This window comes from Pelodiscus sinensis, chromosome 14 (assembly GCF_052426305.1).
Source record: "Pelodiscus sinensis isolate ZL-2025 chromosome 14, ASM5242630v1, whole genome shotgun sequence".
NCBI classification, from domain to species: Eukaryota; Metazoa; Chordata; order Testudines; family Trionychidae; genus Pelodiscus; species Pelodiscus sinensis.
The window spans coordinates 9,901,513-9,918,088 of NC_143065.1; the positions used below are offsets into that span (position 1 = coordinate 9,901,513).

At 44.4% G+C, this 16,576-nt stretch overlaps 1 protein-coding gene across 9 annotated transcripts in view; it reads right to left on the reverse strand.

Moving 5' to 3' along the window:
• CSNK1G1 (casein kinase 1 gamma 1) overlaps positions 1-16,576 on the reverse strand; it is a 160,587-nt gene that overhangs the window by 90,028 nt on the left and 53,983 nt on the right. For all 9 annotated transcript variants that reach the window (XM_089781950.1, XM_075897483.2, XM_075897479.2 and 6 more), the window contains one exon: positions 5,228-5,625. In XM_089781950.1, coding sequence (XP_089638076.1) covers positions 5,228-5,405 — 178 coding nt within the window. In that variant the 5' untranslated portion in view covers positions 5,406-5,625. The remainder of the gene's footprint in view (positions 1-5,227; positions 5,626-16,576) is intronic.

A 16,576-nucleotide genomic window follows, 5' to 3' on the forward strand; every position in this document is an offset into this window, starting at 1 on the left:
TCTAACCTGTTCTTAAATATCTCCAGAGAGGGAGATTCCACCACCTCCCTTGGCAATTTATTCCAATATTTGACCACCCTGACAGTTAGGAATTTTTTCCTAATGTCCAATCTAAACCTCCCCTGCTGCACTTTAAGCCCATTACTCCTTGTCCTGTCCTCAGAAACCAAGAGGAACAAATTTTCTCCTTCCTCCTTGTGACACCCTTTTAGATATTTGAAAACCGCTTTCATGTCCCCCCTTAATCTTCTTTTTTCCAAACTAAACAAGCCCAGTTCATGAAGCCTGGCTTCATAGGTCATGTTCTCTAAACCTTTAATCATTCTTGTCGCTCTTCTCTGTACCCTTTCCAATTTCTCCACATCTTTCTTGAAATGTGGCGCCCAGAACTGGACACAGTACTCCAGCTGAGGCCTAACTAGTGCAGAGTAGAGCGGCAGAATGACTTCACGAGTTTTGCTTACAACACACCTGTTGATACAACCTAAAATCATATTTGCTTTTTTTGCAACAGCATCACACTGTTGACTCATATTCAACTTGTGGTCCACTATGACCCCTAGATCCCTTTCCGCCATGCTCCTTCCTAGACAGTCGCTTCCCATCTTGTATGTATGGAACTGATTGTTCCTTCCTAAGTGGAGCACTTTGCATTTCTCTTTATTAAACCTCATCCTGTTTACCTCTGACCATTTCTCTAACTTGCTAAGGTCATTTTGAATTATGCCCCTATCCTCCAAAGAAGTTGCAACCCCACCCAGTTTGGTATCATCTGCAAACTTAATAAGCGTACTCTCTATCCCAATATCTACATCATTGATGAAGATATTGAACAGTACGGGTCCCAAAACAGACCCTTGAGGAACTCCCACTTGCTATCCCTTTCCAGCAGGATTTAGAACCAATTGTAGTAGGAAAGCACTTGTAGTAGGAAAGCACTTGAGAATCCCAGTTTACAATAGGAGTACAAGAATACAATACATAAGCATTGCTGACACCAACATTATGCAACATTGCATGGAATTAAATCCAGCTATGCTGTTTGTTAAGCCAAAAGGCCACAAATATCCATGAGTTTTTTTTAAATATGCTGCTTGAAAATGAAATACAGATCGAAACCCTGATATCCTGAGCTCATCTGACATTTCTGTATCTAGACTTTGGTCCACAGGCAGGTTTCTCAACAGTGTAATTGGATAATAACCATCTCCAAGTAGTGCCTGTGCCTCCATAAAGTAGATAAGGGAACCATTTCTTATTGATTCTACTTATGCCAGAGCAGCATATCTAGGGTCACTCAAGAAACAGAAAGTGCTCATTAGAAAATCCCTCTCACCTCTCCTTACCATCTACAGTATGCTTCCAAAAGGACAGGGATGTTCACCTTGTTCTCTAGCCAGGACACATGGACTTTGTATGAAATTAAGCTTCCGTATGACCCTAGAGTTTAAAAAAAAACCCTATCTATTCCTCAAGGCTCCTCCCTTGATCAAGATGAGAGACTCACCGGTAGTTAGCTAAAAATCCATATACCCAAGCAGGATTTCTTCAGAGTTGGTCACACTCTTGCACTTTGGAATTAGTAGGGAAAGTTTCCTTCTATGACTGAGGTCTAGCTATTTCAAAAGCCAGGAAGAGCATAGGCCACATTCCATTCCCTAGTTAGACTCCTTTGGAGTGCTCTGTATTTGAGGAGAGAATGTATTAGACTCTTGTATTGCAGGTGGGCTGTTTGCTGGCCTGCATGGGAGAAGCCAAGTAGTATTTCATCACCACTCTCAATGGTTCATCAGGGAACTCCCTTAACGGTGTAGAGCCTGTGGTGAGGCACATACAGTCCAGGTTAGCTCTGGCTTCTACTGTCAGATGAATGAATTCCAACGAACTTGTCTTACCCTAAGGCATCTCTTAACTTGACGTTTGAAGAAGAGAAATTTGCTTTGTCCTGCCTGAGTGTGTCATGGGCTGAGTTTCCTAAGGGGCAAAGTGGGCTAGCAGAAGCTTGCAGTGTGATCCAGTCTAGTCTCAGTTGCTTCACAGTAAGGTCAGGTGGCTGATCTGGTGATGATCAGCATCTGTTTTAGTTAGTGACTGCTTCTGACCTTTGCCTTGGGTGCTGTCCTGTGCAGTGTGCAGATAAAGATCCACATTTGATTTCTTAGGTCTCTTGTTTCCTTCTGTTTGGAGTAGAGGGTTGTGTCAGGATGAAATGTGTGAAGAAAAAGTTGTCTGATTTGTCATGTGCCATGGAGAAGACGTGTCTGCTGGATGCCTTTTGGAACCATAATTTGGTTAAATCCCAGGAATAAATGGAGCTGGAACAGTCTCGGGAGCATCGTGAGTGGGTGATAAGCATGGTGCAGACCCACCAACTGGGGGGGGGGGGGGGTTCCCCAGGACCCAGAGATTCAAAAGAGCACGGGGCTTCCAGCTGTCGCTAGTGTGGAAGCAGGCAGAGCCCTTGGCATTTGAATTCACTGCTAAAGCCCCACATAGAGCAGTGCTAAGGGCTGCCTAGGGAGAGGGGCCACAGCTCACTCCGGCCACTGCTGATGACAGGCTACCCTGGCCCCACAAGCATGGAGCCAGGGCCCCCACCACCTTGCCCAGAACCCAGAAAGTGTGTTGCCCACCCCCCAGCATGGTTTCACAACAATGTAATAGCAAGAGTCATTTCAAGCCCAAAGGACAGAGAGGTGTCAATAGCATCAGACATCTGCTTCCCTGAAGTAAGCTGCTTGCTGTACTTGATAGCTCTGTGGCGCTTACACTCTTTGGAAGAAGGCGCTTACTACTGAGTAGTGTCAGTCGTCATCATCGGCCTCCTGACCAGGAAATGGTGGCAATGACAGGAGGATCAAGTTGCAGCTCAGGGCTCTTCCCCTGTAAGAGATGGATCCCTCTGGCAACCCCCTGGCCAGGGATTGTTTCCTGGTAGCGCAGAGGGGTTGGAGTCGGAGTCACAGCCTCACTTCCAAATTGCATGAAGTGTCACTTTCTTCATTTCTCTTTTGCAAACCTTCATGAGTAAATGGAAGTCACGGAGTTCCAGGAAAGACTGGGCATGTGCTGGAGAGGATTCTCACTGCTGCTGCATCCCTATGGGGTGAGAAAGGAGATGTGGAGAAGGGACCTGACCCCTTAAAGGGTGTTCAGGCTCCACTCTGCTTCCACTGACACTGGTGGAGTACAAGGCTAGAGGATTTCCACTACTGTGTCCAGGAGGAGTCCATCAGAAAAGTGAGTCAACATGTTAACAGAACCATCAAGTTTGGCACACTGTGCTTACTGAAGAGCCACTAGATCTTTTTGTCACTCTCCTTCCACCTTTTTCCTCCTCTTCCTGCCCACAACCCTCAGTTTTTCTATCACATCCTATTTCTACTGGGAACACTAACAGGAATTGTTAGCCTAGAATGTTTTAAGGTGCTTAAATAGTAACATGATTTTCCAAATCCTAAATTTAGTTTCACAAGTTCTCTTCTCTCTGGCAAAGAACTTATCTGACAGATACAAAAAGCCCCGGGATTAGCCATGTCTGAACTAACTAGAAATCTACAGTACTTCTCTTCTGATTCCATTCATTTCAAGGTTAATCAATATTTTTTGAACTAGGGGGAAAAAAAAAAAAAAAAAAAGGATGGATGACATCAAGTTGACATAGCTCTTAAAAGATCTAAACAATCCTCCTCCTGAAACTCATGTGCTGGGCTAGTCTTTTCCCCATTGCTTACCCCTCTCCTCCAATGATAAATGAAGTTTAATTCTTGCTCCTAGCCTTTTATAATTTATTTGGTGTTTTCATTTTATTCCATGGACTCCAAAAATTCCATGCATCACTGACTAATTTACATTTCAATACAAGCACTCTTAGATTCATACCATGTAACAGAGAATTTTTACATTCACACAGGCCACTTCATGTGAGACAGTGCATTTCTTAACCTCCAGTAAATTTACACCATTCTGCTAGGACAAAGGGCAAACTGTCCACATTTTAAGCCTGGAGATTAAAAAAGCATCAGCATTAAAAATAAATGAAAATGTATTATTTATCCAAAACCACAAGTCACTGAGAAAAGCTAAAGAAGAATGAAAGCTAATTTCCTTGGGAGAAGGGACTCATGTAGCCACTTGAGAAACTAGTGTATCACTTTAGGTTCCCATCTGGAAAGAGGTCTGCCTTTAATATAGCCACATGTGAGCTCCACCACTTGTCAGAGCTCACATTGTAAGTGTCCTTAACATCTCAGAGAGAAGATTTCACGGCACTGAGTAGAGCTTCTGTAGAACAGCACCAATATGCTCGACCAGACTGGAGTTCTATCACTTCAATGAATCTGTGAACCTTTGTAATCTCTTGGTGACCAGATAGCACTATCTATAAGCATAATAAATGGAGCTTCTACTATGTTGTCAGTCAGTCAGTCCTCCAGTCCCAGACTTAGTGGAGTTAGAAATGCCATGGAGGACACTTATTCAGCTTCTTAAAACATACAGCACTGATGAGCCATCCCTTCTAGTGCGTATGCGCACACACCCACCACACAAAAAAGTTCCAGAAGCTACATTCAGGCCTTCTTGGCTAAAAACTGCCATCATACATGCTCTAAGTTAAGGAATGGAGCCTCATGGCTCCAAAGGGATAGGAATATCTCAGCATTAACAACTTACCAACAGAAGTAAACATTTTGCTTTAAAACAGAGAGATTAGGTGACATTTTTTATTGAATATGTCCCTTTGCCTCGGATGAATTTTACTTAACCTGAGTAAGCATATTAACAGCATGTTTCTTCTGCAACGATGCAAACACACTGTTCAGAACAGGCAAGATGGATTTTAAAGGTGTACAATAGAGAACACTTCTAAAAGCTTCCTGATAAATCTTGTTTAGAATCACATTTTCAGGCATACAAAGCTGCTACTTGCTGTGGATTTGTGTAGGTGCAAGCACTCCAAAACAAACAAAGCTAAACATTACATACCTGAATATTCAGAGAGAAAAAGCAACTCTGTAGTTGCAAGAAAACTGTAGCATGTAAGAATCACTCCTATCATTCAACTTACATCATCTTCTGCAGAATCAGTTTGCTCTATCACCACAATAAAATATTTAAATTTAAAAGCATTTAAAATATGCATTAATTTCCAACTTAAAATCTTAAGACACCAAACATGAAATACAAGCTCCTGTAACACAAGCCACCAAGATAACTATATTCTTACCTAGTCTGAGCTCTCCGAAGTTCCCACACCCTATCTTCTTGCCCACTCTGAAGTTGGGTCCCACCATAAGAACACCAGAAGATGTAGCGGAACTCGGTCGAGAACCATGTCCACTCCTTCCAGGCATTCCTTTTGTTGTCCGCTGCCTTTCATCCTTCTCCCTGTTTGAGTGGTCCATGATCTTAGAATATAAAATCTCTGCCAGTAAACTGGCAGAATTGGGAATATGTACTCTTCCCTTACAGTAGAAATATATATCCAAAAGTATCACTGAGTCAGGTTACTAAACAAGTCATAGAAACATCAATTTCGTTTGGCACCATCTCCAGACTCCTAATGTATCTCCACAGTGGTTGATTGTGTCCTGGAGAACTCAATAAAGACAGGCCTTTTAGAATCTAAAAAGAAAAAGAAAAAAGATATTTCAAAAATAAAATCAATTTATATTTCATATCAAGAAAATACCAGCTGCTAACCAAACAGACAACTTCCAAGATGGACTATCTAGGGTTCATACAAATTAACAGCTTGTCACCTTCAGTAATTTTCTACATTGAATCTCAAGTACAACATTCAATATTGGGATGTTGGGCAGATACTGCTAAGCAACGCTGCTAAAATATAGTACTAAAACTAAGCTAATGCTAGTTTGCTATTACTAACAAAGCCCAAAAGTTCATTATACAAGAGGAAAGACAAATGAATACAATAGCCCATCTCTACAGCAATGTTGTTCATACATTTCTATTGAATTTCTTTACAAAGTAAGGTGTAGAGATATTAAGTGTATTTAGCAATGCTCATTTATGAAGTGCTTTGAGACCCTCAGATAAAAGGAGCTGAATAAAACCAAGATGCTTATAAGTTACATGTATACACCACAGGGTTAAAAAAAAGAAATCAAACCTTCTCCATTTAAACACTAACAAAATACAACAGAACTCAGCAAAATCACACAAGTGCTTGGGACTCCCCATTAATGACTAAAATTTGAACATCAGTACGGGTAGCTCAGCTTTAAATGATTTCGACACATAATACAGTGTGGTGATGGGGATGGGGTACACGGCTCTCATCACGGCGGTTGGGAGAAGTGCATCCTGCCCCATCTCTCAGCCAATCAGCACCGGGCAGGTGCAGGTGTCCTCCGAGCTGCAGAAGAGCACTTTCCTGCGTGGCAGGAGGGCCATCAGGAGTCGCTCTGTGCAGCCCTCCCACCACACAGGGAAGCGCTCTCCCATGGCTAGGAGACTGCTGCGCAGCGAACCACTCTTCTGTGGCCAGGAGGAGACCACGCCCCTGCCCAGCGCTGACTGGCTGAGAGGCAGAGCAGGACATGCCTCTCCCAACAGCTGTGGCGGGAGGGGAAGTACTGGGAGTTGTGCCCCAAGCCCCCAGAGCTGCTGCCACGTGGGCAGCAGCACAGGGCTAGGTAAGGGGGGCAGAACAGCACTGGGGGCCCCAGAGGCACCGCTAGTGCTGGGGGACACTGGAGGCTGAGCTCATAGTGGGGGGAGTTATGGGGCATGGCTGGCACTGGGGGGCTCTGAGGATAGTGCTAATATTGGGGGCTGGCACTAGGGGAAGTTGGGGGTAAGGTTGGATGCAATAGGGCTCTGGAAACAGGAGACCAGTACTGGGGTCTGGTGGTGTGTGGGAGGCAGGGACTGGCACTGAGGCATTTGGGATGGGGGGGGAATGCACTGGGTGGCTCTGAAGGATGGAGGCTGGCACTGGGTGGGGTTGAGTACAGGGGACTCTGGGATCAGTGGCTGGCACTGGGAGGCAGGGGAGGGCTTTGAAGGCTGGGATTTTAGCAGACCAGCCACATTTTCTTTGCATGTTTGTGTATTCCTCATTAGCATGCTGAATATGCAAATAAAATACCGGTCTGCCAAAAGTTTGCTAGTCCCTGGTATCAAAAAGATTGGGAACCACTGACAAGAGATGTACAATGACAATAACTGCTATTTCCAATTAAGAATGTAAGCGAGTAGTCAAATAGTCAACTACTCGAAAAGTCTAAGCTTATCAAGTAGTCAGTTCAACTACTCGCTCCCCCTGCCTTGCTACCTCTGTATCAGAAGCAGAAAGTGTGTGTGTGTGGGGGGGGGGGGGGAAGAAAAGGCAGGAACTCCTGTTCATGGGTTCCAGGCACTGCAGACAAGAGCTGCTGCTGGAGCAGCCTCTGTTCACAGTGGCTGGGGCTGGCAACAGACAGGGCAGCTGGACCTGATGCGAGCCAGGACTGAGCAAGTCTGGGACTGCTGCAGCTCTGGCTCTGTAGGACCTACCCCTGCTGCGCCTCTGCAGTTTAAATGCAGTAGGAGCCAAGCTGCCTGCACGCTTGTCTCCTACTACACTTAAACTGCAGAGCCTTATCGACTAATCATGTAGTCAATACAATTTGTATCAACTACACGATTATTCACTTACCATGTTCTAACATCCTTATGTCCAATATCAAGAACCTGAAAAGGAGATTAGTTCTTTGGATCTACAGGAGAGCACATTTCCATTTCTGTTGCAATGGGGGATGAGACATTTTATTCATGAATAATAAATGCACACCATTTTTAGAGTTTATGAAAAGGATAATCAGAATCCAGCAATTCTCAACAACTCCACTGCACTGAGACCCCATCTGACAGTAAATATTGCTTCATGACCCCATGCGGGGAAATCAAAGCCTGCCATCCTGAGGTCAAACCCAGAGCCAGAGTCCAACCACCCACTATACTGAGGAACCAAAACCAAAGCATAAGCTAGTTCAGCTCTGAAACAGTCTTCCAAGGAGGATTATAAAGTCCCCATTTTTAGACACCTTTAACAACAAACTGATTGACACATTAGATGGTTAGAAGTAGTCTAAGTTTACTTGGATCTGCCAGAGCATGAGGGCCCACCTGCCCACCACGGCCAGGCTGGAGCAGCCCTCTGCCCCCTGCATCTGGGCCGTGCCCTCTCTAGCCAGGCTGTAGCATCCACTGCCCACAGTGGGATCTATCCCTGCCAGTTAACCCTGATCAGGATGCATTACCTGCTAAGTGTGATGCTTACAAGGGATGTTAAACTGGCTAACTGACTGAGGGTACATCTAGACTACATGCCTCTGTCGCCAGAGGCACGTAGATTAGGCTACCAGACATAGGAGAATGAAGCGGCGATTTAAATAATCGCCGCTTCATTTAAATTTACATGGCTGCCGCGCTGAGCCGACAAACAGCTGATCAGCTGTTTGTCGGCTCAGCGCGGCAGCCATGTAAATTTAAATGAAGCGGCGATTATTTAAATCGCCGCTTCATTTTCCTTTGTCTGGTAGCCTAATCTACGTGCCTCTGGCGACAGAGGCATGTAGTCTAGACGTACCCTAAGTAGGATCCTGGGCAGGAGCTCACTCCAGCCTGGCTAGAGCAGCAACCCCAGCTGCCAGCCACTTGGGGCTGGTTGTTGGGGCGGGCTGCTGGCTCTGCATGAGGGCTGGAGCAGTCCTCTAGTGGCAGAAGGCCATGAGCAGGGGACTGTTCCAGAGAAACCAGTTACCCATTCGCATCCCTAATTTAGACTGGGAGTGTCTGAATCTTGCAATATGCATTTTAGTTCCGCAGAATAAGTCAGTGTTTTCTCAGGGACAGAGTGGGTGAGGTGATGTATTTTACTGGAACAACTTCTGTTGGTAAAAAGACAAGCTTTTGAGCCACATAGAGGTCATCAGGCCTGGGAATTTTAGGCCTTATCTACACTACCAAGTTGTGTCACCAAAAAACTGCCTTTTGGCAACAAAACAGTGAGAGCATACACACAACACACTACTGCGACTTCTGTAGTGAAAAACACCCAGTTTTGACAACAAAAAGCTTCCACCCATAAGACTTTTCCTTTCCCTTTGTCAATGAACATCCAGTGTAGACACCACGAGGCATTTTTTCCTTTTGTTGGCCTCCAGGAAGTGTCCTACAATCCTCATGCTGTTGCTCGGGTGGTCACCGGTTTGCACTCTGCTGCCCTGCAGCCAGGTAAATGAGAACCAGTCCCTCACCCTGGCAAGCGCCCAAGAATTTTAAATTCCCTTCCCTGCTTGGTGATAGCTCAGCATGGTGACCATGGCTTGCTATTGCACCAAAGGCTCTCCCACCTAGACTACTATGGAACCGTTGAATCTAATCAGTATATGGGGAGAACAGTCTGTTCAGTCCCAGCTGTGAGTGACCTGTAGGAATTGGGACACATATGGGCAAATTTCACAAGGCTTGTGCAAAAAAGGGTATGATGGGCACATTGCAGTGCAAAATGAAGGTAAGGGAGGGAGGCAGGCGTGCCTGAAGGGCTGGGACAAAGCAGTCCCTAACAGGACATTTTGCAGTCTCAAGATGTGAGAACACGAAATGGAGCCCGGCACAACACCTTATGACAAACGGTGTTGCCAGGCACTGTGGGATATATACCCAGAGTGCATTGCTCATGCTGTTAATGATGGTGCCACCAACATGGATACAATCTGTCAGAGGGAGAAAATGTGAACACGCTTTGGCAACTTTGCTTTTGTCCAGTTTCTAGTGTCAATATTAGTTTCATCAACAAAGCTTTGTACCGTAGACAAGCTCTTCGAGTGTCACAGCTAAATACAAGGTGGAACAGATTGTTTAACAAAGTAGTTAACACATTTCAAGGGAACATTAAAAGGTGAGGTGGCTCATTAACACCACTCTACAGCCAAAGGAGAAAGAGGACAGGCAGCTGAGGGTGTTATGAATGGGTTAGAGATAAGGCTACATTTCAGTCATGGGCATTTTTAGTAAGAGTCATGGGCAGTAAACAAAAATTTACAGCCTGGGACTTGTCCATGACTTGCTACACAAGCTAGACTAAAATTTGTGAGGGCAGTGTGCTACTTGGAGGACATGGCCCAAGGAGTGCCAGGAGTGCTTGGGAAGGGGTGTATCTTGGGGAGTACTATACAAGTGTTCAGGGAGGGCAGGTTCCCTACCCAGGCACCTAGAAAACGGAGACTCCAGCTCCGAGCACCACGTGCTGCCTCCGCTCTGCCACAAGGCCTGGTTCAGCAGCTCTCATTGGCTGGGAACCAATGGTCCCACCTCCTTGGGTAGTGTAGTAATTTCGGTTGTCAGAAGAGGTTCGTGGCGCAATGAACTTGGAGAACTACTTTCAGGTGTGATCAGATGTAGTGCTCATTTCCCAAGAACATAGGCCACAAATCGCTATAATACCTCCTTTGCTAAATGGAGAAAGATCTGAGCTGAGGCACAGGCTGAAGCTGTTAGTAGACAAGCAAGACTCCAAAAGTCAAGGCTGGAAAACAAACTCTGAGGACACCCCTTGGCAAGAGCAGCAAGGAGAACATTCATGGTGATACAGAAGAGCAGACCTGTTCTGCCCAGCAGGGAAGGATGACAGGAACAGGGAAGAATAGGAGACAAACGTACCCTTCAGCAGCCAGAGGAATTGGTAAAGAGGTTCACAATTACAGTAAGATATCTACTATAAAAGAACTAATATGAAAGATGAAGCCACTAAGCAAAGTTCAGTGTGATGGACAGGAGGAGTGCTGGCCAGCACTTGGTAAATAAGGGGTCAAATTCAGGTAGCTAGCAAGCATGTTGGTAGGGGGCTAGAAGAACCAATGGGGATATGGTGCTGAAATGTGAATTGTATTTAGATACCTTGGCTGCTCTCTTTGCAAAAAAACAAAACCTAAAGTTAAGGACTGGAGGGAGCAGATGCAGTACTCAGAATTATCATGCCTATAAGAAATATTGGACATAGGAGTGAACTGGACCTTGAAGCACAGATCATGAGTAGAGGGTAAATATGTATTTAGTCACGATCAGGGTATTTTTCGTTATTTTGGTTGTTGGGTTAAACTTCTCTGTGGGAATCCATGCCTTCCCTCCCCCACTCACCATTTAAGTTACAACCCGAAGAATTATGATTTTGTGTTTTTGATCTGTTCTTTTCTTAGTTGCTCTAACACCTAGCAACCAACTATGCTTGATTAAGTACACATTTTTGTTTTGTTAATAAAATCATCTTTAAGGCAATGATTTGATGTGTGTTCTGGAACATAACAGGAGGTCTCTGTCTCTGCCTAGTCTTGGAGGACAGCTATGAGAGAGAAAAACAAACTATGCTTTTTGCTTCTTTTTTAAGCTCTGAGCAAAAGAGTTTGGGGTATCCCTGAGGAAGGAATTCAAGTCGTCTTTCCTGTTTTTTTTTCCCCCCCAGAGTTAAATCACTTGAGGGTGGCAGCTGCACCAAAATCAGTGAATCTGTGACTCTGGGGAGTTTTTGTAAGCAGAGCCTATAGAGGTAAAGTATTTAAGGTCCCTTGCGGCCCCCCATCTTCTGCACTCAGAGTGCCAGAGTGGGCAACAGCCCTCACATTCAGATACAGCAGCCTTGAAGGAATTCTTGCACCTCACAGTAAGGGTTGCACTTTTTACCAAAGTTATGCCTCTGGACCTCAACTGTAACCTACCTGTGTCACTTTGTGTATGTGTGTCTACCTGGCCAATATGACAGGTGCCTGGTAAATTTTTCAACTTTTCTTCAATCACAATGAGTTCTGCAAGGTTTCTTAAAATTTTTATGATCTAGTATCTATACTTTGATTTCTGTATTCAAATAAGAAAGCAGAGATTCAACAGAGAGTCAAAGGGTCCTTCTACAACTATCAAGATACAGCTTGTCATTTAAATAGGCTCATAGTTCAAATTCCATCAGAAATAAGTAATGGGAAGGCAAAACATGCCTGTAGAACTTGTAGCATTTTAATGTCTATTAAAATAATCCAGGGGTAGCAGAGTTACTCTCTACAGGATAAACTTTAAAAAAATGGTCTGGTAGCACTTTGTAGACTAACAAAACACGTAGATGGTATCATGAGCTTTTGTGGGCACAGCCCACTTCAAATGACTGGAGTTTTCTGTAAAACTCCGGTCATCTAAAGACGTGGGCTCTGCCCACGAAAGCTCATGATACCATCTACGTGTTTTGTTAGTCTACAAAGTGCTACCAGACCATTTGTTATTAACATAATGTCTTTAAAAGTTGTAGTTGTATTCATAGAAAAGGCTTCCCAGTAGATAAGTGGGAATATGAGGCAAAGTTAAAATAGCTTGTGGAACTTATATAGTGAAATGTCCTCACCTTAAAATATTCAGATACAAGATACAAAAGCATTCTAACATCTCCCCAACACCACTAATATTATTTGTTTTCTTGATATGTATCTTGTAGATGTTTAAATACTAATATTAATAGTTGTACAGGTAGAACAAGGATGTTAAAATGCAGCTGACTAGTCGACGGAATTTCCATCAACTAGTTCAGGGGTGTCCAAACTTGTTTCAAAGAGGGCCAGATTTGATGAAGTGAACATGCATGAGGGCCGACCATTGTGCCTGACATTCTTTGAACCATTAAAATTAAATGCAAATTAACTATTTTATGCAAAGTTTATTGCAAACGGCATACTTTTCATTTTGTCACATGGATGACAAATCTAAACAGGTGTTAAATCACTCTGCCTTTCATATCTGAAGGCCAGATGAAAAAAAAATCCAGGAAGCTGAAATATATGTCAGGAACATTGTAAAGTACATTACATATTATTGGTAATAAAGGTTGTCTGTCAACTTTTAAGTTCAAAAAATATGAACAGGAACATAACACCAAGTATACATGTTGTGTCCAAATATATTTATAACTGATTTAGACCAACTGACATTAACTGAGATTTTACAATGTATTCATCTCAATACATATGGATTCGTTGGGGGCCATAAAAGATAGATATTGCCAAATTACCTGTGGGGCCGTATTAAACCAGAACACGGGCCGCAATTGGCCCGCGGGCCGGACTTTGGACATGCCTGAACTAGTTAATAGGCACTTCCACATTCCTCCTACTGGAGCTCTTGTACATTTCAAAGGAGGAAGGTGGAACTCCACTTACAGCCGGGAAAGTCTCACTGACCTGGGGCTGCACGCCTTCTTTGAAATGCACAAGAATCCCCAGCAGGGGAAGGAGAGGGCTATTGTACATTTCAAAGCCATAGAGCCCAGGGTTAGTGGGGGACTCAGTCCCCCCAGCTGACCTCAGGCTCCATGCTACATTGCATGCTGCTAGGAGTCCAGCTGACCCTGGGCTCCATAGCTGCCCCTTTGAATCACACAAAGGCAGCGTTTTAAAGGGGCAGCCCACAGCAGCCTTCTTGGGGTTTCAAAGTGACAGGTGAGCAGTGCTACCACTTTGAAGTACCCCTTCGCTCCCCACTGCTGCCTCTCAGAGGCAGCAAGTGGAGAAGGGGAGAATATTGGCTAGTTAACTAGTCAAAAGACTATCGGATAAGCCTTCCTGAATTGTCAAAAATGGGTCCCGATCTGGAAAAGGTTGGGAACTGCTGAACTGAGGTTCAACATATGACCAATGCCAAAGTTGTTTAAAAAGGAATGGAAATAGGGTTGCCAGGTGTCCGGTTTTGAACTGGACAGTTCAGTATTTGAGCTTTGAAATGTCTAGTATTTTCTAATTAAGTAAGTTTTATTATCATCATGAGTATCAGTATGTAGTTGCATCTACCAGCCAGGCTCAGGGACACCTGTAATTGTGAACCCCCATCTCCCCAGGCCAGCCCCACTCCCCTCCCAATCTAAGATCAAGTGTGTCTGATTTTTTTTTTTAAGCCATCTGGTAACCCTAAATGGAAATTCATCTAAAAATATTGCCAATATGTGTATGGGAGATCAGAGGTTTGTTAGGTTAAAAAGAAAGGCTATTTTGGAAACCAAAACTTCTAAATAAATTTCATAATCAGTCTCTCAAATCAAGTTAATTCATGTAATACTGCAGGTAAGCTAATGTAGAGCTGCATTTGTGAATAATGAACTGAGTCTTAAACTAACCTATTAAACCTGTAGAAGCGCTTTGTACTGCCAGGAGAATAACCCAGATCACCTGCACACACATGCGTGCACACTGTAGCCTTAGGCCTGGGCTGGTCTATACCAACACTGCTTGAAGTCCGTGTTCCCTGTAAACTGTACAGTTGCATGGCCACCCAGGAGTGAATCAAGTACCACACAGGTATTTAGATGTCCCTCCCCCTGCTGCTCTACAGTCACGTTGCTCCTGCCCTCTGCTCTGGATGCCCTTGCCAGCTGCTCCCAGGATCCTTTCAGCTGCTGTACAGAGCTAGGGTGGGGGGAGAGGGTAGGCACAGATGTCAAAGCATCACCCCCTCCTCCTACCCATGTACTCCATCTCTGTGGGGTGAGGGTCAGGGCTCAGGAGCAGGAGCGGTGCTGCAGTCTGAACCTTCTGGTGAGTGCTTCAAACAAATAGTACATTGGCTGGTGGGGAAGGAGCACGCACACGCAGTGTCTTAACCGGTTAACCATTAACATCCCTAGTGTCAACTAGTAAGTCTCACTCTTGATGATTAGGCTTAACAGTTATGGTTAAGATGTGGGCTAGAGCAACCCTCCCACCCACAGCAGGCAGGGGGCTGCTCCAGCCCCACCAAAGTAACTCTTGTCCACAGCAGGCCCAACCAGGGGAGTGCTGTGGGCAGGGGCTCCAGCCCAGCTGCAGCAATCCTTGTCTGTGGCAGGCATGTGAAGGGGGTTGCTCCAGCCCAGCCAAGGAGGGCCTGCCCCCTCGCCATTTAATTGGTAAGCCGTTTTAATTTGTTACATTTAACAGGATTTTACAACCCCATTTGGCACACACGGTCTGACACATGCACCTCCAAACACTCTTATTTTTACTTCTGTATTTCCTGCAGTGCACATACATTCTCTATAATTTTATTCTTTTATTATGCTGTTATTTTCATTTTTTGACTATCAATTTCATTTCTCTCTTCTGCTTAAAATTTAATTCTGAGTAGTGAGTTCTAAAACACATAACCTGTCCCAACTGGAGTAACTATTTAAATATAACATCTTGGGGGCTTGTTACTTCTTCTGTCACACATCACATCAATATTGGTACACAACAACATTCATTCTGCACATGGACGGAAAACACATTAGCGAGAATTGTCAGTGTGGGAAATCATCGGGCCCTGCACCCCCATCCACCGCCTGATGTGAGCTCAGCCAGCAGGTAGAACAGACGGTTTACTGGTTCACAGGGATACAGCGTAGCATAGTCTTGTTGCTAACACAGGAACCAGGAGCAGTCAGTGCAATCCCTCTTGCCCCCCAAGCCAGCTAGGAGACAGCCTGAGCCGTTATGTACATGCTGGGCTGGGCAGCCTTCCCTTAGTGAGAGACTCAATCAAAACTCCCATCCCCAGCTGGCACCAGTGCAGTGCCCAGGGAAACTGAGGCACACAGATTACAAAACAGCACAGGACAGTAGGAATCACATACAACATAAAGCAAACAGAGTGAATACAATCCCCACTTCATCACAGGAACATTCAGGCTGACCTAACTCCCACTATAGATGCAGCTAGGGCCACACCAAAATTTTCCCAGTGACTACCTCGAGGAGATGGATTCGCTACAGCCTAAGAAAAAACCTTCTGTCATCCTAGTTAGTGTCTGTAGCTACAGTGCATAGCTATAGCTGTGACAGTCATGCTTATAGTGTAGACACATCCTTACTGTCAAGGCTGTGAGCATGGAGGCCGAGTGCTCAGCCTGTGGATGTAAGGACACATACCATGCTGCTCAAACAGCAGGCCCTATGGAAGCCAGACGCAATGGACTATCAAGCAAATCCTTCTATCTCCTGACTAGCAGGAGGCTCACTACCAGAAACGGAGAGGGCAGTAGGGAAGAGGAGTAACCTTAGATAATGGTGAGCCTGAAGACATATATGCTTCCCTACACAAACTTCTTGGCCATATAGATCTTTTTAAAAAAAAAATCCATACTTTCCAACAGGTTAAAAAAAATCTTTCCTATGTTCAGAGAAAAGTCTGTTTATCCAAACTTAGTCAGCATGCATTAAGAACTTAGTATCCATAAATGATACACGGAAAGGCCATTTTAGAATCTAATGAAAGCAAAGTTGAACTAAATTAAATTCATATGAACCACTGCTAAATAATCTGACAAAGGCTTTGACAATAAAATGATTAATATCAACACCCACAAATATAATTTCTAGAAGAGCAGCTGTTAAAGCTGCATCAACTCTCAAACTTTATTCTTAAACCTTCTGTTCGGAGCTGTAATTAAAATGGTATCCCTGAGTAATTTTCCAAAGCATCCAACTTAGGTGCTTTGAAAAATTTTACCCCGTGGTCAGAGGCTGCTGTCACTCAACACTACTGCCTCTGTCTCAGAGGGAGCTGCGCAGGGCAGCTGATGGGA